At 43.1% G+C, this 25,656-nt stretch overlaps 1 protein-coding gene across 3 annotated transcripts in view; it reads left to right on the top strand.

The window, feature by feature from the left end:
• Positions 1-25,656, top strand: part of pkia (cAMP-dependent protein kinase inhibitor alpha) — a 140,516-nt gene that overhangs the window by 52,272 nt on the left and 62,588 nt on the right. For 2 of the 3 annotated variants that reach the window (XM_043689117.1, XM_043689118.1), the window contains exon 2: positions 22,172-22,269. In XM_043689117.1, coding sequence (XP_043545052.1) covers positions 22,172-22,269 — 98 coding nt within the window. The remainder of the gene's footprint in view (positions 1-22,171; positions 22,270-25,656) is intronic. The other variant, XM_043689119.1, reaches the window with a different exon arrangement.

Below are 25,656 nucleotides of genomic sequence, written 5' to 3'. Positions count from 1 at the left end.
TACCCTTCACAAATCCGTGCTGGCTGTCCCTAATCAAGCAGTGTCTTCCCAGATACTCATAAATCCTCTCCCTCAGTACCCTTCCATTACTTTGCCTACCACCGAAGTAAGACTAACTGGTCTGTAATTCCCGGGATTATAACTATTCCCTTTTTTGAACAGGGGCACAACATTCGCCACTCTCCAGTCCTCTGGTACCACCCCTGTTGACAGTGAAGACGAAAAGATCATTGCCAACGGTTCTGCAATTTCCTCTCTTGCTTCCCACATAATCCTAGGATATATCCCATCAGGCCCGGGGGACTTGTCTATCCTCAAGTTGTTCAAGAGCTGACTGCACTTCCTGCAGATGAAGTCGGCAGGAGCATTTCCTGCAGATGAAGTCAGCAGGAGCATCAGTGGTCACCCCTACCTCAAACATCCTGCAGGAGGAACATTCCACTGCCTGCGCTGCCATTACTCTACCCTGCCTGCTTCCTCCCCTTCCCACCTCCAACTGTTACCCAGCTACCTCTGTTCTCTGGCGTAACTATGTCCCTGTAGCTTCTATCTATCACCCTCTCAGCCTCTTGAATAATCCTCAGATCATCCAACTCCAGTTCCAGTTCCCTAACGCGTTCTGTGAGGAGCAAGAGCTGACTGCATTTCCTGCAGACGAAGTCAGCAGGAGCATCGGTGGTCACCTCTACCTCAAACATCCTGCAGGAGGAACATTCCAATGCCTGCGCTGCCATTACTCTATACTTAGTCTCCAAAACAAGAACACTGAGTAGCTTACCTGTGGACTTTAAAGTTAGGGTAGAGGAGGAGGATGGGAGGAAGGCCCTACTTTGTAGGGCCTGGGGTCCAGAACACACCTACTCAAATATCAATCACTTACCTTCCCGACCAGCTCTGCGCTCCAACTTCACTTCCGCCCAGCTCGCGCCGGTCTCTGCTGTATCATCATGTTAGGCTTTACCATCCAAGGAAAAAGGATCTCACTGTCCACCCTATCTAACCCTCTGATTATCTTATACGTCTCGATTAAGTCACGTCTCAACCTTCTTCTCTGCAACAAAAACAGTCTCAATTCCCTCAGCCATTCCTCGTAAGATTTTCCTTCCACACCTGGCAACATCCTCTTAAATCTCCTCGGAACCCTTTCCAAAACTTCCACATCCTTTCTATAATGTGGTGCCCAGAACTGTATGGAATTTTCCAGGTGCAGCCTTACCAGTCTCTTGTACAGCTGAAGCATGATGTTGTGGCTCCGAAATTCAATCCCCCTACCAATAAACACCAACACATCATATGCCTTCTTAACAACCCTATCAACCTGGGTGGCAACTTTAAGGGATTTATGTACCTGGACATCAAGATCTCTCTGTCCATCTGCACTGCCAAGAACTTTACCATTAGCCCAGTACTCTGCATTCCTGTTAGTTCCTCCAAAGTGAATTACCTCACATTTTTCTGCATTAAACTCCATTTACCACTTCTCAGCCCAGCTCTGCATGTTATCTATGTTTCTGTGTAACCCACAACATCCTTCGGCACTATCCATAGCTCTGCCTACCTTAGTATCATCTGCAAATTTACTAACCCATCCTTCTACACCCACCTTCAGATCATTTATAAAAATGACAAAAGTAGTGGCCCCAAAACGGTTCCTTGCAGCACACCACTGGTAACTGAACTCCAGGATGAACATTTCCCATCAACTACTACCCTCTGTCTTCTTCCAGCTAGCCAATTTCTGATCCAAACCACTAAATCACCTTCAATCCCAAAACTCCTTATTTTGTGCAAAAGCCTACCATGTGCAACCTTTCAAACAAATTACTGAAGTCCATATATACCACATGAACCACTTTACCTTCATCCACCTGTTTGGTCATCTTCTTGAAGAACATAATAAGGTTAGTTAGGCACAACCTACTCTTCACAAAACTGTGTTGACTATCCCTAATCAAATTATTCCTTTCCGGATGATTATAAATCCTATCTCTGATAACCTTTTCCAACACCTTATCCACAACCGAAGTAAGGCTCACTGGCCTATAATTACCAGGGCTGTCCCAACTCCCCTTCTTAAACAAGGGAACAACATTTGCTAACATCCAGTCTTCTGGCACTACTCCTGTCGATGATGATGACATAAAAAATGAAGCCAAAGGCTCTGCAATCTCCTCCCTGGCTTCCCAGAGCTCATCTATTTTCAGATCTGCCAAATTTGCTAAAACCTCCTATTTGTCAACCTCAATCCCATCTAATCTTGTAACCTGTATCTCCATGTTCTCACTAACATTGCCCTTTTCCAATGTGAAAACTGGTGAGAAGTATTCATTAACCCCTATGTCCTCAGATTTCACACACAACTTCCCACTGCTATCTTTGATTGGCCCTTACTCTAGTCGTTCTTTTATTCTTGATATACATATAGAAGGCCTTAGGATTTTCCTTGATCCTATCCACCAACAACTTCTCATGCCCCCTCCTGACTCTTCTAAGCCCTCTCTTTAGATCTTTTCTGGCTAACTTACGGGGCTATAACTCTCAAGCCCCCTAACTGAGCCTTGATACCTCATCTTCACATAAACCTTCCTCTTCCTCTTGACAAGAGCTTCAACTTCTTTTGTAAACCGTGTCTCCCTCTCTCCACAAATACCTCCCTCCCTGATTGGTATATACTTATCAAGGACCCAAAGTAGCTGTTCCTTGAATAAGCTCCACTTTTCAAGTGTGTCCATACCCCATCCTATGCAACCTTTTTGTTGCCTAATCACATCATAATTGCCTTTCCCCCAGTTAAACCTCTTTCCCTGTGGTATATACCCATCCCTGCCCATTGCTATTGTAAACATAACCAAATTATGGTCACTATCGCCAAAGTGCTCATCTGCCTCCAAATCTAACACCTGGCCGGGTTAATTCTCCAGTACCAAATCCAATATGGCATCACCCCTTGTTGACCTGTCTACATACTGTGTCAGAAAATCCTCCTGTGCACATTGAACAAAAACTGACCCATCTAAACTAGTTAAACTATCGTCCTCCCAATCAATATTTGAAAAGTTAAAGTCCCCCATAACAACTACGCTGTTACTCTGGCTCCTATCGAGAATCATCTTTGCTATCCTTTCCTCTACATCTCTGGAACAATTCGGAGGCCTATAGTAAACTCCCAACAGGGTGACCTCTTCTTTCCTGTTTCTAATCTCAGCCCAAACTACCTCAGTGGATGAGTCCTCAAAGATTATATCAGCTGTTGTAATATTATCCTTGATTAACAATGCCTCTTTTACCATCTTCTCTGGTCTTGCTGCAAAATCTAAATTCCGGAATCTGCAACAACCATTCCTGTCCCTCCTCTAGCCATATCTCTGAAATGGCCATGGCATCAAAATCCCAGGTACCAACCTATGCTACAAGTTCACCCACCTTATTCCTAATGCTCCTGGCATTGAAGTACACACATTTCAAACCAGTGGTGCCTTGTAAACCTATCCCTGACCTCACTACCCTCAACCTCCTGTACACTGGAACTACAATTCAGGTTCCCATTCCCCTGCTGCATTAGTTTAAACACCACCGAAGAGCATTAGCAAAATCCCCCCCCCCCCCCCCCGCCCCCCCCACCCCCACCAAGGATATTGGTACCCCTCTAGTTCAGGTGAAGACCATCCTGTTTGTAGAGGTCCCACCTTCCCCAGTAAGAGCTCCAATTATCAAAGATGCAGCACTCCCTCAGCACTGACTCTCCGATAGTACAGCACTCCCTCAGCACTGACCCTCTAACAGTGCAACACTCTCTCAGCACTGACCTCCCAACAGTGCAACACTCTCTCAGCACTGACCCCCCAACAGTGCGACTCTCTCTCAGCACTGATTCTCTAACAGTGCAGCACTCAGTGCGACTTTCATTTTGTAAAATGTTTTTGGGCCTCCTCAGTTTTGTTAGTCATTGGCTGATATAAATTCCTTATGTTAACATCTACCTCCATGAAATAATCTTGCCCTATTCACCTTCATCATCTTGAAGACATTTACAACTCACTGTAGTGTCTTTTTGCACTACTTCATGTAATGCCTTGCCATTTAAATTTATAATCCTTTTTCTTACTTCCTAAATTACTTGTGAACATTTGGCAAAATTGGAGCAAAGAGTTGGTATAACAGTCGTATTCTGCTGCTTAAAGGGCATTATACACTTGACTGTATAACATATTTCCTGGGAAAGTTATTGGAATATATAATTAAGGACAGAGAGATTGAGCACTTAGAGAAAATTGAGCTGATTAGAGAAAGCCAACATAGATTTGTAAAAGGTTAAGTCATTTCAAAAAAACAAATTAAATTTTGAGGAAGTCACTAAAGTAGTAGACAGGGGAATGTTTATGGATTTTTTATGTGGACTTCCAGATGTAATTCAATATAGCTCCATTTGAGAAAATATTAGATAAAATTAACTTTAATGGAAGTTAAAGCACATTATTGACCTTGTTATAATCATAAATGAGACAGAATTGAAAGAGGCCATTTGTCTCACTGTACTCTAAGAGGAGTTGGTTAGCTCAGTTAGCTGGGCAATTGGTTTGGGATGCAGAGCGATATTAACAGCATGGGTTCAATTCCTGTTGTGGTTGAGGTTACCATGAAGAACTCCTTCTCAACCTCTCCCTTCATCTGAGGTGTGGTGAACCTCAGGGTAAGCCAGTCATCTGTCTTTAATGTGAGAGCAGCCCTATGATTGAATAGGACAGTGACACCTTTACTCTTTGGTAGAGCTAGTCAATTAATCTCACCATCCTGTATTTGCCTAATCACTCTGCATTTTATCCCCTACAAATAATTATCCCATTCCTTCATAAATATTTGTATGAAATCTCCTTCCTCCACCGCTTTAGGCAAAACATTCCCTGTCACAATTCACTGTGTTAAAATAGAAGCTTCCTCACTTTGCCTGTGGCTCATTGGGACAATCATCTGAAATGAATTATTGGTTGCTGATCCTTCTGCTATTAGAAGCAGGGTCTGATTTGTTCTTCTCAAAACTATGAACACAAGTGCCAAAGCTAATGCCTTCTCTACTGTAAGGGAGACAACTTGCTTTATTTCTAAAGCTGAGCTGTCTCAACCCTATTACCATTTTAGTAATTTTTTTTTCACCCTCTCTAAAACCTTCCTGGAGTTGTGTTGTCTAAGTTGATGGCTCTGAAATAACTTCCCAGAGCCTGGTATCCAGTTACCATGGAGAGCTGGTTCTCCAAGTAAACAGAATGCTTAACACGCTGGTTCTGATCTGTCAGCCAGGGCTTCCTGATTGGACCGATTAACAGCCCCAATCAGGGAACCCATATTCTGTGAGGTCCAACTGGCTGTCCTTGTTATAATTACTACAGCAAGTTAATGTTTTTGTTACACTGAGCTGTACCCCTTGTGAAGATGTCATGCAGAGTCTGTAAATAGACATAGTGAGCTCTAAACAAGCCTTCATAGGGAGCAAATGTACTGTTTACAGCCCCTGAGAGTCTGAGTAATTATGCCTGACTTCTAATGTTGTTGCATTTATTGCCATCATATAAACCAGCTTCTTAACTAAGAACAGTGGCTCCATTACAAAAGAGAAAGTACTACAAAAGCTAAAAGGTCTTAAAATTGATAAATCTCCTGGCGCTGATGGGTTACATCCTAGAGTTCTGAGGGAGGTGGCTGAGGAAATAGCGGAGGCGTTGGTTGAGATCTTTCAAAAGTCACTGGAGTCCGGGAAAGTCCCAGATGATTGGAAGATCGCTGTTGTAACCCCCTTGTTCAAGAAAGGATCAAGGCAAAAGATGGAAAATTATAGGCCAATTAGCCTAACCTCGGTTGTTGGTAAAATTCTAGAATCCGTTATTAAGGATGAGGTTTCTAAATTCTTGGAGGAACAGGGTCGGATTAGAACAAGTCAACATGGATTTAGTAAGGGGAGGACATGCCTGACAAACCTGTTGGAGTTCTTTGAAAAGGTGACAAGTAAGTTAGACCGGGGAAACCCAGTGGATGTGGTCTACCTAGACTTCCAAAAGGCCTTTGATCATACTTTTCTTTCATCTGACTGTAGATTTTTCTGCACCAGAACTAGTCCCTTCTTTGTCAGTTCAGGCATTGCAAGTAGGAGTGTTATTCCTGATCCAAGAGGAGTGGTCCAGGAAGTGGTTGATGGAATTCAATGTGAGCAAATGCGAGGTCTTGGACTTTGGAAATAAGTATAGAAGCATGGATTACTTTCTAAACGGTGAGAAAATTTGTAAAGCCAAAGTACAGAGGGCTCTGGGAGTGCTAGTTGAGGATTCTCTAAAGGTAAACATGCAGGTTGAGTCTGTGATTAAGAAAGCAAATGCAATGTTGTCAATTATCTCAAGGGGGTTGGAATATAAAAGCACCGTTGTGCTACTGAGACTTTATAAAGCTCTGGTTAGGCCCCATTTGGAGTACTGTGTCCAGTTTTAGTCCCCACACCTCAGGAAGGACATACTGGCACTGGAGCGTGTCCAGCGGAGATTCACACGGATGATCCCTGGAATGGTAGGTCTAACATACGAGGAACGGCTGAGGATCCCTGGGATTGTATTCATTGGAGTTTAGAAGATTAAGGGGAGATCTAATAGAAACTCACAATATAATACATGGCTTGGAAAGGGTGGATGCTAGGAAATTGTTTCCGTTAGGTGAGGAGACTAGGACCCATGGACACAGCCTTAGAATTAGAGGGGGTAAATTCAGAACAGAAATGCGGAGACATTTCTTCAGCCAGAGAGTGGTGGGCCCGTGGAATTCATTGCCACAGAGTACAGTGGAGGCTGGGACGCTAAATGTCTTCAAGGCAGAAATGGCCTTACTTCCGCTCCTATGTCTTATGGTCTTATGGACTGCAAAGAGGCTAATCAGTAATGAGCCCTCTATCACTGATCATGTGACAGGCGAGGCAAATTACCTCAAATAACCTTTAGTCTGACCCACATACGGGCAGACGTGTCATACATCACAAACTATTCCCAGCTGTTTCTGTTTTCATTTTGGCCAAACGCACATGAAGGGAGATATACTGTGGATGCTGGAAATCTGAAGTAAAACCCAAAAATAACTGAAAATACTCAACACGTCAGACGACAGCTGTGAAGCGAGAAACAGAGTCAATTTTTCAGGCTGAAGGTCTCTCAACAAAGCTGAGAAAAGTTAGTATTGTTCGCTGACACTGACGCAGATTCCAGGTGGGATGCAGCGGGAGTGGGAGGGAGTGGAAGGTATCGGGATGGAGGAGGGAGAGATTGGGAAGGGGGGGTGTGAGGAAAGCAATTAGCAGGTGGTTTGGAAGAGCTGGGGGTAGGGGAGATGTAAGGTTGGTGGGGGGGTGAGGAAGAGGTTGGGGGACCCAGGAAGAGAGTTGGAAAGCCTGCGGGTCAGGGAGCACAGGAGGGGAGGAGAGGGACTCCTCACTCCTTGGGTCTCCTTGTCACCACCACATCACACACCCCCCCCCTTTCCTACTCACTCCAGGGTTTCCCACCAACCTGGGTCTTACATCCTTCGCTCCATCACAAAAGCCCATTCAAAATTGCGCGTGCTTCCCTGCGCTTGTGCGGAAATGCATTAGCACTAACACTTATTGTCCATCCCATGTTGCCCTAGATGGTAGTGAACTGCCTTCTTGAACTGCTCCACCTGCTGTAGGCTGACCCACAATGCCATTAGGGAGGGAATTCCAGGATTTTCATCTACTGGCAGTGAAGGAAAGGCGATATATTTCCAAGTCAGGATGGTGAGTGGCTTGGAGTGGAACTTGCCATTAGCGCTGTTCTCATATATCAACTGCCCTTGTCCTTCTAGATGGAAGTAGTGTGGGTTTTGCAAGAGCTGCGTAAAGATGTTTGGTGAATTTCTGCAGTGCATCTTGTAGATAGTGTACACTACTGCTACTGAACATCAGTGGTGGGTGGAGTGGATGTTTGTGGTTCTGGTTCAATTTGAGCCGGTTGCGTTTTCCTGGATGATGTCAAGCTTCTTGAATGTTGTAACTGCGCCCATCCAGGCAAGTGGGGAATATTCCATTACATTCTGACTTGTGCCTTGCAGATGGTGGACAGACTTTGGGGAGTCAGGAAGTAAGCCACTTGCCACAGTATTCCAAGCCTCTAATCTATTTTTGTAGCTCCAGTGTTTATGTGGTGAGTCCATTTGAGTTTCTGGTCAATGGTAACCCCGAGAATGTTGATAGTCAGGGGGGATTCAGTGATGGTAACACCATTGACTGTCTAATGTCTTTACTGGCCTCCCACATTTCATCCTTCAGAAACATGAAGTAATGAAAAAATCCAGCCACCTCTGTCCCATACCGAGTCCCATTCATCTATCTGCCCCATCCTTGCTCATAGACTCTGGGTTAAGCAAACTTGTTTATAACTCTTTTTGGGTACTCACTCCTCTCTAATCTTTTCCAGCCCAAAACCTACTGAGATTGTAAGCCAAGAAAGAGAAGAAGCTAAATAGGTGCTAATGGAGGAAATTCATGCTCCTCTCATGATTACTTCTTGAGCTTCCATTATTTTAGTCTTCCCACTATTCGTGGTAATGAATTCAGCTACCATGGCTCTTGGATAAATGCTCCAACAGTTGGACTGCAATCAGGAGGAGCGAATCCAATTTGGCTCCTGCATCTCCCACCTTTTTCCTACCCCGACAACTATCTCACTCCAATGGCCAGTAAAAGATTCCTGGTTCATTCCACCTTTAACAGAGACAGTACAATGTTGACATCTCTGTCAAATATAACAGTGACTAGAGAAATTGTGTTATTGAGTGACAGGTGCCTGCAGATACTCTGATGTGCCAGTTACACAGTGGTCACTGTCACCGGGCCTGGTGGGGCATAATTGATACTAACACTCCAGATCCTTTTGACTCATGACTCAGACAATACAGCATTTACTTGTTAATAGTAAATCCCTCTGAGCAGGGTTCATCAGTCCAATCAATATAAAACTAATGCGTGTCTGTGTGAAACCTGAGGTGATGTTTCCTTTTAATTTCCTGTACTAATGTTAACAAAGAACCCATTCAGAAAATAGGAAATTAATGTCCGTAACTGCCTTAGATTCACCGCAGAATAGAGACTGACACACAAAGCAGAGGTCTCTTCATCTCCAGATGTCTCAAAGGGTATCTTCTGGAGGTCAATGAAATTAATCTAAAACATGGTTTAATGTCAGGAAAAAAATGGGAACAGGCTTAATTCTGTAAAGGGCAAATTTAGTGTACACATCAAGAGTATTTACTTACCAGTAGGATAAACAGCTGCAAAATGTTGCCGGGAAAATTGCTGAAGGTGAAACTACAAGATTCGCTTCAGTAAAAGCTGTCTCAGGCCTGCTGCAGTGCTCCACTTAGACTCAATGCAAACTGGAAGAACAGCATCTCAATTTCTGCTTGGAGACTCTGCAGCCTTCAGGTCTCGATATCAAATTTAATCATATTAAAGAATGACTGCCTCATTCCATGCCTACTACTCCCCACCCCACACCCTTTCCTTCATTCAGGATGAAGGCGTCGCTGATTAGGCCAGCATTTATTGCCCAGAGGGCAGATAAGAGTCAACCACATTGCTGTGGGTGTGGAGTCACATGCAGATCAGAATGGGTAAGGATGGCAGATTTTCTTCTTCAAAGGACATTAGAGAACCAGATGGGTATTCACGCCAATGGATTCATGATCATCATAAGACTCTTAATTTCAGATTTTTTTATTGAATTCAAATTCCACCATCTGCCATGGTGTGATTTGAACTCAAATCCCCAGAACGTTAGCTGGGTCACGGGGTTAACAGTCCAGTGATAATGCCACTAGGCCATCCCCTCCCCTGCTTGGATGTGGGTTGCTTTCAGAACAGCCCACCGAGAGCCCCCATTATCACTGAGCTGTCTTCTTTTCTTCCCTGGTTTACAATCTCAATCACTTTGTCATAGAGCCATAGAGCACAGAAACAGAGCCTCCTGTGAAGCACTTCTGTGATCTTTCCTCCGGCATTTATAGTTGTTTGAATCTGCCAATAAGCACATCGACCTGGACCGACCACTGCAGCGGACAGCGGACAGCTGGAACTGACAACCGGAAGTGACAGATTCAAACCACTACAAATGCCGGAGCAAAGATCACAGGAGGCTCCCAAGCACTGAGGATGTCACCTAGACAGGGGACGAAACGTCTGCAACAGAAATTTCCAGCTCGGCGAACAGAACCACAACAACAAGCACCCGAGCTACAAATCTTCTCACAAACTTTGAACAGAAACAGACCCTTCGGTCCAACTCATCCATGCCAACCCAACATCCTAAATTAATCTAGTGCCATTTGCCAACATTTGACCCATATCCCTCTAAACGCTTCCTATTCATGCACCCCATTCATGATGCCTCTTAAATGTTGTAATCGTACCAGCCTCCACCACATCCTCTGGCAGTTCATTCCATACATACACCACCATCTACGTGAAAATGTTGCCCCTTGGGTCCCTTTTAAATGTTTCCCCTCTCATCTTAAACCTATAATCTCTCGTTCTGGACTCCCCTACTCAAGGGAAAAGACCTTGTCTATTTACCCCTTATCCATGCCCCTCATGATTTTATAAACGTCTATAAAGTCACCCCTCAGCCTCCAACGCTCCAGGGTAAATAGCCCCAGCCTGTTCAGCCTCTCCCTATAGCACAAACCCTCCAACCCTAGCAACATCTTTGTAAATCTTTACTCAGCCTAACTTTTTGCCTTCTGGTTTTTTTCTCTTGTCTCCTCTCCACCAATCTGCCCCCTTTGCCTCCTCTCCCCAACATCAGTCGAGATAATACGTTATCTAGTTGCTATCTGTTTTGAAGAAAAGTCACTGGACTCAAAAAATTAATTTTCTTTTTTTTACACAGATGCTTCCAAACCTGCTGAGTTTGTCCAGTAATTTCTGTTTTTTTGTTGAAAAAGACACATTATTTTGTTCCGTTGGGCAATAGAACGCCGTTCACAGTCATGGAGAGTTAAGAACAGAACAGGAAATTAAAGTCAATTTTCACAAGGGAAAATTTTTTTCTTGCTAGTATTGTGTCAAGTTATCATTTATGTGTCTGAACAATGTTAATTTGTGTTTTATTGGACATGGGTTTTCCACAAGCTTTGAGAACCTAATGCCAGGACGGAGTCGAGTTACATTTGCTGGAAGCTAGGCTAGTGGAACTATTTTCCTGAAGGTAGTCTCCTCCTCTCCATCTCTGCACTCTTTGTCAGATGAGTCCCCGATGTTACTGGCCCAGTCACAGCACTGGCTTATCTGCAGGAGATGTGGGCGTTGCTGTTCAAGGCAGATCACAGAACTGAACGTCCATCTCAAAATGAAGGTACCCTCAAAGACATGAAAGTAATTCAATATTTCAGAGTGGGAGAGAAACATCTCCATTTGGGTTGCTGGGGACCTTGGAGGTTGCCTTTCCTCATGGTCCCTGAGACTGCCACAGAGAGACCAATGCTATGGTCTCCCAACATGGCAGAGTGTGGAGGGTACTCCACTGTGGGCAAATCATAGAAGCCCTACAGCGTGGAAACAGACCCTTCAGCCAACAAGGCCAGGCTGACATTCCAAAGAGTAACACACCTAGACCTATTCCCTTATTACTCTACATTTACCCCTGACTAATGCACCTAACCTACACATCCCTGAACACTATGGGCAATTTAGTACAGCCAATTCACCTATCCTACACATCTTTGGATTGTGGGAGGAAACCAGAACACCTGGAGGAAACCCACACAGACACAGGGAGAATGTGCAAACTTCACACAGACAATCACCCGAGGCTGGAATCAAACCCAAGTTCCTGGCACTGTGAGACAGCAGTGCTAACCACTGAGCCACCATGCCACCCAAGGAAGACGGCCTCACCGATCTCCAGTAATGGAGCCTTTTCTTTTAAGTTGCCCTTGTAGAGTCATAGAGATGTACAGCATGGAAACAGACCTTTCAGTCCAACACTTCCATGCCAACCAGCTATCCCAACCCAATCTAGTCCTATCTCCCAGCACCCAGCCCATATCCCTCCAAACCCTTCCTATTCATATACCCATCCAGACACCTTTTAAATATTGAAATTGTACTAGCCTCCACCACTTCCTCTGGCAGCCCATTCCACACACACATCACCCTCTGTTTGAAAAAGTTGCCCCTTAGGTTTCTTTTATATCTTGTGCCTCTCAACCTAAACCTATGCCCTCTAGTTCTGGACTCCCCCACCTCAGGGAAAAGACCTTGTCTATTTATCCTATCCATGCCCCTCATGATTTTATAAACCTCTATAAGGTCACCCCTCAATCTTCCACCCTCCAGGGAAAACAGCCCGTGCCAATTCAACCTCTCCCTATAGCTCAAATCCTCCAACCCTGGCAACATCCTTGTAAATCTTTTCCGAAACCTTTTGAGTTTCACAACATCCTTCCTATAGGAAAGAGGCCAGAATTGTATACAATATTCCAAAAGTGGCCTAACCAACGTCCTATACAGCCACAACATGACCTCCCAACTCCTATACTCAATACTCTGACCAATAAAGGAAAGAATACCAAATGCTTTCTTCACTATCCTATCTACCTATCTGTGCTACAAGTTGTCACTTTGCTTCCCAGGTCATCGTGGGAAACTTCACCGACATGGGAATGCATGCAGAACCCCCATTTCCCCTCTGCACACCTTCATTCCTATCACCACAAAACCACAAAGCTGAAACAAATCCCAGCCTATGGTATCCAAGAAGGTTTAGTTAATTCCTTAAATTTACAATTTCTGCTGAATGTTTGTGCTTCTGAACATTTCCAGTCATGCAGACAAGAGCAAAGGTTGATAACTCATTTACATACTTTCTTCAGACCATTTCATACAAGACAGACTCATGCAATATTACTCTTCAACCAGCTATTGATTGTCTGGCTATTGATGAAAGTAGCCTATGACTCATCATCAAACAACCTCACTCCTGCATGCAACATCTCATGTTGCAACCCAGCTGACACTAGGAACTCATCCAGCTGGGGAAATGTCGGTTCAATGTGACATTCGACCCCTAACCTACACTACTGGAACACTAGGACATGGTGTTGTCGTGATCTATAACCAGAATGTATCTTCCTTACACATTCAGGACTGGGCTTTTGCTGAGATATAAGGGGTATCTGACTATCATCAAAATGATAGGGGCTGTATTCCAGAAGTCCTGAGCCAAATCCAACACACATCATTTTCATTGGGGTGGGAGCTCGAATACAGAGTGAGTTGTAGTTTGCACGTCTGTGATTCTGCGCATGTAAAATTGAAGTATTTGAATAATCGATAAAAAGCTGCCAGAGTCATTTGGAGGAACATAGTACCCTTTAAGAGAGGGAAGAAATCATTTTGGATAGGTCCGGGACCCCTTTGGGAGAGTTCAGATACTTTTGACATTTAAAAGGCATCTGGATAGGTATATGAATAGGAAGGGTTTGGAGGGATATGGGCCGGGTGCTGGCAGGTGGGACTAGATTGGGTTGGGATATCTGGTTGGCATGGACAAGTCGGACCAAAGGGTCTATTTCTGTGCTGTACATCTCTATGACTCTACGTCAGATGCCGTTTAGGAAATGTAAGGTACCCTCTGAAATCATTAAAAGTAGACATGAATGACCATAACTTATAGCTAAAAATTGTCAAGTTACTTAAATCCCTGGGCTCTTTCAATTTAAACCAAAAGGCTGCTATTACCAGTCATCTGTTAATATAAGCCTGAGCGTTACCATTACAGAATTAGTACTGTACAATTTAGCTAGGACAAATGTTCGGCACAACATCGTGGGCCGAAGGGCCTGTTCTGTGCTGTATTGTTCTATGTTCTATTGTTCTATGTTCTAATTGATTGATAGCTCTAAGTGTTTATAATGGCTTTGAATTTCAAACATGGTTTAGTACTCAAAGAAAACGAATGTATTTAATAAATTGTTTTATTCATGAAATAGTCACATCATCAACAGCACACAACTAATACATCTCTGCAGTTGGTCAAGGAAGTAAAGCTTGGAGAAAGTGGAGAATGCAGATGGCGGAGATCAGAGTCGAAAGTGTGTTGCTGGGAAAGCACAGCAGGTCAGGCAGCATCTGAGGAGCAGGAGAGACGACGTTTTGGGCATAACTCTTCATCCGAAATGAGGCTTGAGTGTCTGGCAATGGTTTGTGATCTACTAGTACACCCTTCCAAGGCAATAAATGAGGTCTTCACTCAGCTGCACTAAGTGCTACAAGACAGACAGGACCTTTTGTAGATTAGATAGGTATATACAGTAGATTAACAATAGTATAGATATAGAAAGTAGATGATAACTGGGTGCAGAAGACGACCACGGACTGTCAGACTCAAGTTAACAGCATTTAGTTTACATTGTGGAAGTGAACTGCAGCCAGTACTCATCTCCTTTGTGTTCCCTTTGCAGGCGGTCAAGACAGCTCATGTTTGGACTTGCCCAAATGCTTATGTGATGTGCACCTTCTGGACAATAACGAGATACAGGTCACTGGGCATTGGTGAAAGTATTTTGGGGGTCTGAGAGGATCTTCGGACAGGTTATATTTGAAGTAAACCATGTGGCCTTTTCGTTAAGCAGTGATCCGGGTGTCATAGAGTCAGAGAATCATACAGCACAGAAACAGACCCTTCAGTCCAACCAGCCTGTGACAAACATAATCCCAAACTAAACTAGTCCCACATGCCTGCTCCTCGCCCAAAACCTTCCTAACCTTTCCTACTCATGTATCCATCCAAAAGTCTTCCAATTGTTGTAATGATGAATAAGATTATATATGCGAGGGAGTGTTGACCATGTGCTTTGTGGCTGTTGTGCCATTGCATCACCAATGAGGGACAATGGCAAATTGCCAATGTTTGTACTTGTGTGCCAACATTTTCTGATTTTCCCCTTGAGTCTTAAATGGTGACTTCAGAGACTCGCCCTCAAATGAAAATTACCCAATTATCTTGCATTTTATCTCATTAAAGCTCCAGTGCTTGTCTTGGCCATCATGTCAATGCTGCTTCACAACAATGGCCCTGCACACTCCATCCCCCTCAAACCCTCATCCATATTGACAAAGCACCAACACCTTACCATGACCAAGAGAAGTACTCAGTGAATGGCAGCTGTCAGGTACCCATCCTGCTTCACTTGTCGGAAAATTGCACCATCTAGTTTCCTAGTGGTGGAGAGGAGAATTGAAAGAAACAAATATATGAAGTGCATTTGAGTTTTAGTGAGATAAAACACAAGATAATGGTTAAGTCAGTAAGTGACCCTGCACTGGGTTTGCTTTGAGTAAAAATCTTTAGATAGCTTAATAGTATCTTACAAAGTGTAAACTAATCTAAAATTAGATGTCAGAAACAACATGGGTCAGACTATCTTTCGCAACTGCTAGCTCATGTTTTTTTTGCAATGATATGAATAGCCATCTCAATGAAACGGAATATTACTGAGTTGCTATGGTATCAAATGAATAAGGGGAAAATCAGTGCTTGTGATGGCTCAAGAAAGATGATAAAACAGACAGGAGCAGTAGCTGTTGACTCATTTATTACAAGGTAACCATTTGCTAAGGAACACATCTGCTGATTTGTTTGTTGTATATTTTAAGGGCAATTATTGAGGGAGCTGGTCATTTGAAGGGTAAGGCACAGTGAAAGGAAGCGTTTTATTAAGATTGATATGTCAAACGTTGCTAATAATTCAGTACAAAATTCCTAGCAGCTTTTAGATTTGGGCAGGTTCTTGGTTTGATTCTCATACTAAACTTGCAATAGCTGAATTTTGTTTTTTTATGGCTCAGAGAAAGTCGAAAGCAGACAATAAGAACAAGTTGCTGAACATGAAAGAAAATGATAAAACTTACGGAACAAGTAACAATGACTTGGGGGCATAAATCTTATCAGTATTCCTACCCATGGTTTAGTTAACCTTTAAGTAAATCATAGGCAGTGCATCGAAAATGAAAGTGGCCACCATGAACATTGGTCTGAGAAGTTCCAGTCATAAATACACCATCTTAATGGTTGCGAGAAAAATCCTTCTGAAAGATTGCAATATCTTCCATGTGCTTCTTGATGCTGCACTACATCCTCCAAAGAGAAACCTTTGCCAGTATTAAGTAACAATACAATACAGAGGAGAGTGTGAGGATGGAGCCATAGAGTCATAGAGCCATAGAGATGTACAGCATGGAAACAGACCCTTCAGTCCAACCTGCCCATGCCGACCAGATATCCCAACCCAATCTAGTCCCACCTGCCAGCATCTGGCGCATATCCCTCCAAACCCTTCCTATTCATATACCCATCCAAATGCCTCTTAAATGTTGTAATTGTACCAGCCTCCACCACTTCCTCTGGCAGCTCATTCCATACACGTACCACCCTCTGTGTGAAAAAATTGCCCCTTAGGTCTCTTTTATATCTTTCCCCTCTCACCCTAAACCTATGCCCTCAAGTTCTGGACTCCCCAACCCCAGGGAAATGACTTTGTCTATTTACCCTATCCATGCGCCTCATAGTTTTGTAAACCTCTATAAGGTCACCCCTCAGCCTCCAACACTCCAGGGAAAACAGCCCCAGCCTGTTCAGCCGCTCCATATAGCTCAAATCCTCCAAACCTAGCAGCATCCTTATAAATCTTTTCTGAATCTTTCAAGTTTCACAACACCTTTCCAATAGGAAGGAGACCAGAATTGCACGCAATATTCCAACAGTGGCCTAACCAATGTCCTGTACAGCCGCAACATGACCTCCCAAAGGCTGTACTCAATACTCTGACCAAAAGAGGAAAACATACCAAACGCCTTCTTCACTATCCTATCTACCTGCGACTCCACTTTCAAGGAGCTTTGAACCTGCACTGCAAGGTCTCTTTGTTCAGCAACACTCCCTAGGACCTTACCATTAAGTGTATAAGTCCTGCTAAGATTTGCTTTCCCAAAATGCAGCATCTCGCATTTATCTTAATCAAACTCCATCTGCCACTTCTCAGCCCATTGGCCCATCTGGTCAAGATCCTGTTGTAATCTGAGGTAACCCTCTTCACTGTCTACTACACCTCCAATTTTGGTGTCATCTGCAAACCTACTAACTGTACCTCTTATGCTCACATCCAAATCATTTATGTAAATGACAAAATGTAGATGACCCCGCACCGATCCTTGTGGCACTCCACTGGTCACAGGCCTCCAGTCTGAAAAACAACCCTCCACCACCACCCTCTGTCTTCTACCTTTGAGCCAGTTCTGTCTCCAAATTGCTAGTTCTCCCTGTATTCCGTGAGATCAGTCTCCCATGGGGAACCTTGTCGAACACCTTACTGAAGTCTATATAGATCACATCTACCACTCTGCCCTCATCAATCCTCTTTGTTACTTCCTCAAAAAACTCAATCAAGTTTGTGAGACATGATTTCCCACGCACAAAGTCATGTTGACTATCCCTAATCAGTCCTTGCCTTTCCAAATACATGTACATTCTGTCCCTCAGGATTCCCTCCAAAAACTTGCCCACCACTGAGGTCAGGCTCACTGGTCTATATATCCCTGACTTGTCCTTACTACCCTTCTTAAACAGTGGCACCACATTAACCAACCTCCAGTTTTCCGGCTCCTCACCTGTGACTATACCAATATCTCAGCAAGAAGCCCAGTAATTACTTCTCTAGCTTCCCACAGAGTTCTTGGGTGCACCTGATCAGGTCCTGTTTATTTATCCACTTTTGCCCGTTTCAAGACATCCAGCACTTCCTCCTCTGTAATATGGAGATTTTGCAAGATGTCACCATCTATTTCCCTACAGTCTATATTTTCCATATCCCTTTCCACAGTAAATACTGATGCAAAATACTCATTTAGTATCTCCCCCATTTTCTGTGGCTCCACACAAAGACCGCCTTGCTGATCTTTGAGGGGCCCTATTCTCTCCCCTTTTGTCAGTAATGTATTTGTAAAAACTCTTTGGATTCTCCTTAATTCTATTTGCCAAAGCTATCTCATGTCCCCTTTTTGCCCTCCTGATTCCCTTTAAAGTATGCTCCTACTTCCTTTATACTCCTCTAAGGATTCACTCGATCTATCCTGTCTATACCTGACATATGCTTCCTTCTTTTTCTTAACCAAACCCTCAATTTCTTTAGTCATCCAGTGTTCCCTATACCTACCAGCCTTTCCTTTCACCCTAACAGGAATACACTTTTTCTGGATTCTTGTTATCTCATTTCTGAAGGCTTCCCATTTTCCAGCCGTCCCTGTACCTGCGAACATCTGCCTCCAATCAGCTTTCGAAAGTTCTTACCTAATGCCATCAAAATTGGCCTTTGTCCAATTTAGAACTTCAACTTTTAGATCTGGTCTATCCTTTTCCATCATTATTTTAAATCTAATAGAATTATGGTCGCTGGCCTCAAAGTGCTCCCCCATTGACACCTCAGTCACCTGCCCTGCCTTATTTCCCAAGAGTTGGTCAAGTTTTGCACCTTCTTGAGCAGGTACATCCACATACTGAATCATAAAATTGTCTTGTACGCACTTAACAAATTTCTCTCCATCTAAACTCTTAACACTATGGCAGTCCCAGTCTATGTTTGGAAAGTTAAAATCCCCTACCATAACCACCCTATCATTCTTACAGATAGCTGAGATCTCCTTACAAGTTTGTTTTTCATTTTCCCTCAGGCTATTGGGGATCTCTAATCCAATCCCAATCAGGTTATCATCCCTTTCTTATTTCTTAGTTCCACCCAAATAACTTCCCAGGATGTATTTCCGGGAATATCCTCCCTCAGCACAGCTGTAATGCTATCCCTTATCAAAAATGCCACTCCCCCTCCTGTCTTGCCTCCATTTCTGTCCTTCCTGTAGCATTTTTATCCTGGAACATTAAGCTGCCAGTCCTGCCCATCCCTGAGCCATGTTTCTGTAATTGCTGTATATTAGTCCCCTTCCAATTTAGGTGCAATCCATCCTTCTTGTGCAGGTCACTTCTACCCCAAAAGAGATTCCACTGATCAAAAAATGTGAATCCTTCTCCTATATACCAGCTCCTCAGCCATGCATTCATCTGCTCTATCCTCCTATTCCTGCCCTCACTAGCTCGTAGCACTGGGAGTAATCCAGATATTACTACCCTTGAGGACCTCCTTTTTAAATTTCTGCCTAACTCTCTGTAATCTCCCTTCAGAATCTCAACCTTTTCCCTTCCTATATCGTTGGTTCCAATGTGGACAATGACCTCTTGCTGGCCCCTCTCCCCCGAGAGAACATTCTGCACCCTCTCTGAGACGTCCTTGATCCTGGCACCAGGGAAGCAGCACACCATTCTGCTTTATCGCTGCTGGACACAGAAACATCTGTCTGTACCTCGGACTACAGAATCCCCAAACACAATTGATTCCTTGGAAGCCGATGTACCCCTTGTTGCATTAGAGCCAGTCTCAATACCAGAAACTTGGCTGTTCGTGCTACATTCCCCTGAGAATCCATCACCCCCTACATTTTCCAAAACAGCATAACAGCAAACAAAAGACTCCTGCACAAGCCTCCTGCCTCTCTTACCTTTCCTGGAGTTAACGCATCCATGTGACTGTATCTGACACTTTGCCCCTTATAACTGCCATCCATCACATACTGTTGCTGTTGCAAATTCCTCATTGCTTCTAACTGTCTCTCCAACTGATCCATTCAATCTGATAAGATTCACAGCCAACAGCATTTATGGCAGATATAATCCGCAGTAACCCTTAAACTCTCTTTAAACTCCCACATCTGACAAGAAGTACATCTCACTGTACTAAGGCCATTTTTAATCCTTCAAAATCTACGGATCCAGAAAAATAACACCACCTTATTCCTCTGCAAACACTGCCCCAGGTTAAATTAATAGTTATGACTTATATTTTAAATTTAATCAGAGACATATTTCCAAAAACATATAATCAAGATAGAACCCACTCTACTCCATACTGCAGATTCTCTGTAGGCCACACTTAAAAGCAACGATTAACTTATCTGATTCTGTGCTGTGAACTTTGCCTAAACAGTTCCTCCAAGGTTAGTTGTGAATTTCACTGTTTGTTAATTTTCCCAGATGCACTCCGATGTCCAGCGATACATGAATTCAAACAGCAAAGGCAGTAACTGGGCAGGTACTCTCTCTCTCTCTCTCCTGCAATGACCTTGCCATGTGCTTTCTTTGCCTGTTCTTCTCCCTTTTAAAACTGAGCCATTCTGAGACAACAGGAGCGACCTGGAATAGAAGCTGCTGTACAGATGATTCTGCTGTAGCGTGACAGTTTGTTCCTCTACAACCTTGGGTTACAGAACATCATGCTATGAAAATCACACTGAAGAGGATCGCTGTGAAAATCACACTGTGGAAAACCGCTGTAGAAAGTCACACTGTAAAAAACCGCTGTAGAAAGTCACGCTGTGGGAAACCGCTGTAGAAAATCACGCTGTGGGAAACCACTATAGAAAATCACACTATGAAAAACCGCTGTGAAAATCACGCTGTGGAAAACCACTGTAGGAAATCACGCTGTGGAAATCTGCTGTAGAAAATCACACTATGGAAAACCGCTGTAGAAAATCGCTGTCACACTGTGGAAAACCGCTAAAGAAAATCACGCTGTAGAAAACTGCTGTAGAAAATTGTGCTATGGAAAACCAATGTAGAAAAGCACACTGTGGAAAATCCCAGTAAAAAATTGTGCTATGGAGAACCACTGTAGAAAATTACACTATGGAAAACCACTATAACATTCCATTAGCCTTCCTAATAGCTCACTGCATCTATATGGTGGCTTTCAATGGAAAACCGCTGTACAAAATTGTGCATTGGAAAACCGCTATAGAAAATCACACTGAAGAAAATCGCTTATAGAAAATCGGTGTACCTGTTCCAGAGAAAGTTTGCGTTATCCAAAAAAGTCCACGATTCACCAATTGTTTTATGACCAATGTGTGCTGATGAAATGTGTGTTATGGCAGAAGGACCTGGAGTTGTTTGTCAAGCCTGAGGGAAAATGTGAGACTTTGGGCTTGTGCATCTCTTAGCAATGGGGAAAGCATACGCATTCTGTTAATGCCTTAAATGACAATTAGAATCCTGTGCTTGCTATCAAATCTCTATTTGGATATTATTAGGTTGGTATTCTGCCAATCAGCAATAGGCCCAGCAGAGGATGAGACACTATCTCCTGACTTGAGAATTCAAAGTCTTTTCCAATTTAGCTCAATACTTTAGGCAAAAATCAAGATGGCAATTCTATACATTGCATTACAAAAAATTCTGGCGAGTCTCTTCTACTATTTATTGCCCTTTTTGTTTTTAATTACATATATGATAATCTGTTGCTTGAGTTTCAAACACTTATTATTTCCTTTGCGCTAATTTAGCGTAACAGCTTTCTAACTTTCTTGTCAATTTTCAAAGGTTGTGCTATGAATAGAATGAGCCACTTGAGTGTCTGATGAAAATGTCTGCCAACTCTTCGAAGTGGTACAGACTATGGAGTAGACTTAGATTTAGATTTTATTGTCACGTGTACTCAAACACAGAAGTGCAGGAGTTAAGTGAAAAGTGTATAATCTCGCCACATACCGCTCCATCTTGGGTACAAGTTCCTAGCTGTAGAATCATAAGAACATGGTGGAAAGAAAGAACAAAGTTAAAAATTAAAATATTGCAATAATTCTTGCTATTAAGTAGAGGAATAAAAAAAAGGTAAGGTTCAAACATTATGCAATATATACCATTGGGCCAAAAAAATGGAGCAAAATTGATTCCCATTGGGTTTTAGGCAAGCAGGTGATGCAAAGTAGACTTAAAAACCAACATTTCAGATACAGAATGGTTTAAATGCTAGGCCTCATCTGGATTGCAGTGTGCTATATCATTTGCCTGGTGTGTGTGCCTTCATTATGCATACTGCTTTACTGATAGGGCAGCTTAACAGTTGTCCTCAGCAGTTGCCTTCAACAGACATTAGAAATTGGGAATCACTCACAAACGTCAGGATTGCCATTTAAATTCCTGCTGCAGATACAGTTTTCTCTGACATTGGTATTTTTGTCAAGGCAGGTGGATTCTTCAAAGCTGTGGGAATCCAGATCAGTTCAATTCAGTTTGTTAACCTTGGGAGAACCCTGCTGTGGAGTTGGGAACCTTTTAACAGGTAAAGTTTACAAAGTCATATCTTTTTCAAATGTCATAGTGTGGTAATGATGATCTATGAATGCTTTTAATGTAGTGATTGAAAATTGAGCTTTGACTTTAAAAGGTAAGTGCTCTTCAAATTAAGCAGCGGTGTGTAAGTGTTTATATAAAAGAGAAAATTTTGTCCCATGGATAAAGTGTACCTTTGCTATTCAATATTAGTGTGTATCTAATTAAATGGGTCATTTAGACATTGTGGTTTGAATTTTATGATGAGACACAGTTCTGAGATCTATTGACCGTCGACAAAAAATATTGAAGAGATGCTAGAATTCTTTAATTGAAACTTCACTGAACCTTTTTAAAAAAGGAGCAGATGGTGAAATATCTGCTCTCGCAACTTCAAAGATTGTATTATGTTGAGTCCTGAAAGCTTTTTCAAATTATCAACAGTGCCTTACAACTCCTTCATGAATATATTGGAGAACTTCAGATGAGATTTTTTTAAGGGTGATTCAATGGCTGTTTATTTGATTAACAGTGTTATGAGTTGCTAAGATGAACAATTTTATTCAAGTGGAATTTGAATAGCTTTTGTTTTACTTCCTGAGCATTTCAAAAGACTTCCAGGTGTTATGGCATTATAGTGTGCCTAGTCGGTATTAGGCAAATAACATGGAGGAGGCAAGTGGATTATGAAGGAGACATGTGGGGGATGGAAGAACGAGGAAGGGGAGGGCAAGGCAGTTTAACAACCGGGTCAAGCACTGGACCAATTTTGCAATGAGTGGATATAGACCTCCTAACCTGTCAGCCAGAACATCTATTACCTCACACTTGCTTTGGGACAGTAGCCATGACTGCAGTCTGATCTTGATTCTGTAAGATACCCCAAGGGGTACCAATATCCTGGGGGGGAAATTCACTAAGGCTATTGGGGTGGGTTTAAACTAATCCAGCAGGGGGAACAGGAACCAAAATTGTAGTTCGAGTATAGAAAAGGTTGAGAGTAGGGAGAGCCGAAATCAAGTTTCAGGGATGCAAGATGGCATCGCCAAGCAAGAAGTTGGTTTGAAGTGTGTCTACTTCAATGCCAGGAGCATCCGGAAAAAGGTGGGTGAACTTGCAGCATGGGTTGGTACCTAGGACTTCGATGTTGTGGCCATTTCGGAGACATGGATAGAGCAGAGACACGAATGGTTGTTGCAGGTTCCAGGATTTAGGTGTTTCAGTGAGAACAGAGAAGATGCTAAAAGAGGGGGAGGTGTGGCATTGTTGGTCAAGGACAGTATTACAGTTGCAGAAAGGATGTTTGGGGATTCGTCAACTGAGGTTAGAAACATGAAAGGAGAGGTCACCCTGTTGGGAGTTTTCTAGAGGCCTCCGAATAGTTCCAGAGATGTAGAGGAAAGGACAGCAAAGATGATTCCTGATAGGAGTGAGAGAGACAGGGTAGTTGTCATGGGGGACTTCAGCTTTCCAAATATTGACTGGGAACACTATAGTACGAGTACTATAGATGGGTCAGTTTTGTCCAGTGTGTGCAGGAGGGCTTCCTGACACAGTATGTAGACAGGCCTACAAGGAGCAAAGCCACATTAGATTTGGTACTAGGTAATGAGCCTGACCAGGTGTTAGATTTGGAAGTAGGTGAGCACTTTGGTGATAGCGATCACAATTCTGTTATGTTTACTTTAGTGATAGAAAGGGATAGGTGTATACCACTGGGCAAGAGTTACAGCTGGGGGAAAGGCAATTACTATGCGGTTAGGCAAGATTTAGGAAGCATAGAATGGGGAAGGAAACTGCAGGGGATGGGCACATTAGAAATGTGGAGCGTATTCAAGGAAAAGCTCCTGTGTGTCCTCGAAAAGTATGTACCTGTCAGGCAGGGAGGAAGCTGTAGAGCGCGGGAGCCGTGGTTTACAAAGGAAGTGGAATCTCTGGTCAAGAGGAAGAAGGATGAGATGTGAAGGCTCAGTTAGGGCAGTTGAGGGTTACAAGGTAGCCAGGAAAGACCTAAAGAGAGAGCTCAGAAGAGCCAGGAGGAAACATGAGGAGTTGTTGGCAGATAGGATCAGGGTAACTCTCAGGCTTTCTATAGATATCTAAGGAATAAAAGAATGACGAGAGTAAGATTAGGGCCAATCAAGGATAGTAGTGGGAAGTTGTGTGTGGAGTCAGAGGAGATAGGGGAAGCACTAAGTGAATATTTTTCGACAGTATTCACTCTAGAAAATGTTGTCAAGGAGAATACTAAGATACAGGCTACTAGACTAGGTGGGATTGAGGTCACAAGGAAGAGGTATTAGAAATCCTGCAGAGTGTGAAAATAGATAAGTCCCCTGGGCCGGATGGGATTTATCCTAGGATCCTCTGGGAAACCAGAGAGGAGATTGCCAAGCCTTTGGCATTGATCTTTAAATCCTCATTGTCTACAGGAATAGTGCCAGAAGACTGGAGGATAATAAATGTGGTTCCCCTGTTCAAGAAGGGGAGTAGAGACAACCCTGGTAATTATAGACCAGTGAGCCTTATTTCAGTTGTTGGTAAAGTGTTGGAAAAGGTTATAAGAGATAGGATTTATAATCATCTAGGAAAGAATAATTTGATTAGGGATAATCAGCACGGTGTTGTGAAGGGTAGGGCGTGCCTTACAAACCTTATTGAGTTCTTTGAGAAGGTGACCAAACAGGTAGATGAGAGTAAACCGGTTGATGTGGTGTAGATGGATTTCAGCAAGGCGTTCGATAAGGTAGGCTATTGTACAAAATGCGGAGGAACGGGATTGTGGGAGATATAACAATTTGGATCAGTAATTGACTTGCTGAAAGAAGATAGAAGGTAGTGGTTGGTGGGAAATGTTCATCCTGGAGTCCAGTTACTAGTGGTGTACTACAGGGTCAGTGCTGGGTCCACTGCTGTTCATCATTTTTATAAACGACCTGGATGAGGGCGTAGAAGGGTGGGTTAGTAAATTTTGCAGACAACACTAAGGTCGGTGGAGTTGTGGATAGTGACGAAGGATGTTGTAGGTTACAGAGAGACATAGATAAGCTGCAGAGCTGGGCTGAGAGGTGGCAAATGGAGTTTAATGCGAACAAGTGTGAGGTGATTCACTTTGGTCAGAGTAAGCGGAATGCAAAGTACTGGGCTAATGGTAAGATTCTTGATAGTGTAGGTGAGCAGAGAGATCTCAGTGTCCATGTACACAGATCCTTGAAAGTTGCCACCCAGGTTGACAGGGTTGTTAAGAAGGCACACACTGTTTTAGCTTTTATTAATAGAGGGATCGAGTTCCGGAATCGTGAGGTTATGCTGCAGCTGTACAAAACTCTGGCGCGGCCGCATTTGGAGTATTGTGTACAGTTCTGGTCACCGCATTATAAGAAGGATGTGGAAGCTT

Source organism: Chiloscyllium plagiosum, chromosome 4 (assembly GCF_004010195.1).
Source record: "Chiloscyllium plagiosum isolate BGI_BamShark_2017 chromosome 4, ASM401019v2, whole genome shotgun sequence".
Classification (NCBI taxonomy): domain Eukaryota; kingdom Metazoa; phylum Chordata; class Chondrichthyes; order Orectolobiformes; family Hemiscylliidae; genus Chiloscyllium; species Chiloscyllium plagiosum.
This window is presented reverse-complemented; position numbering and strand designations above follow the sequence as displayed.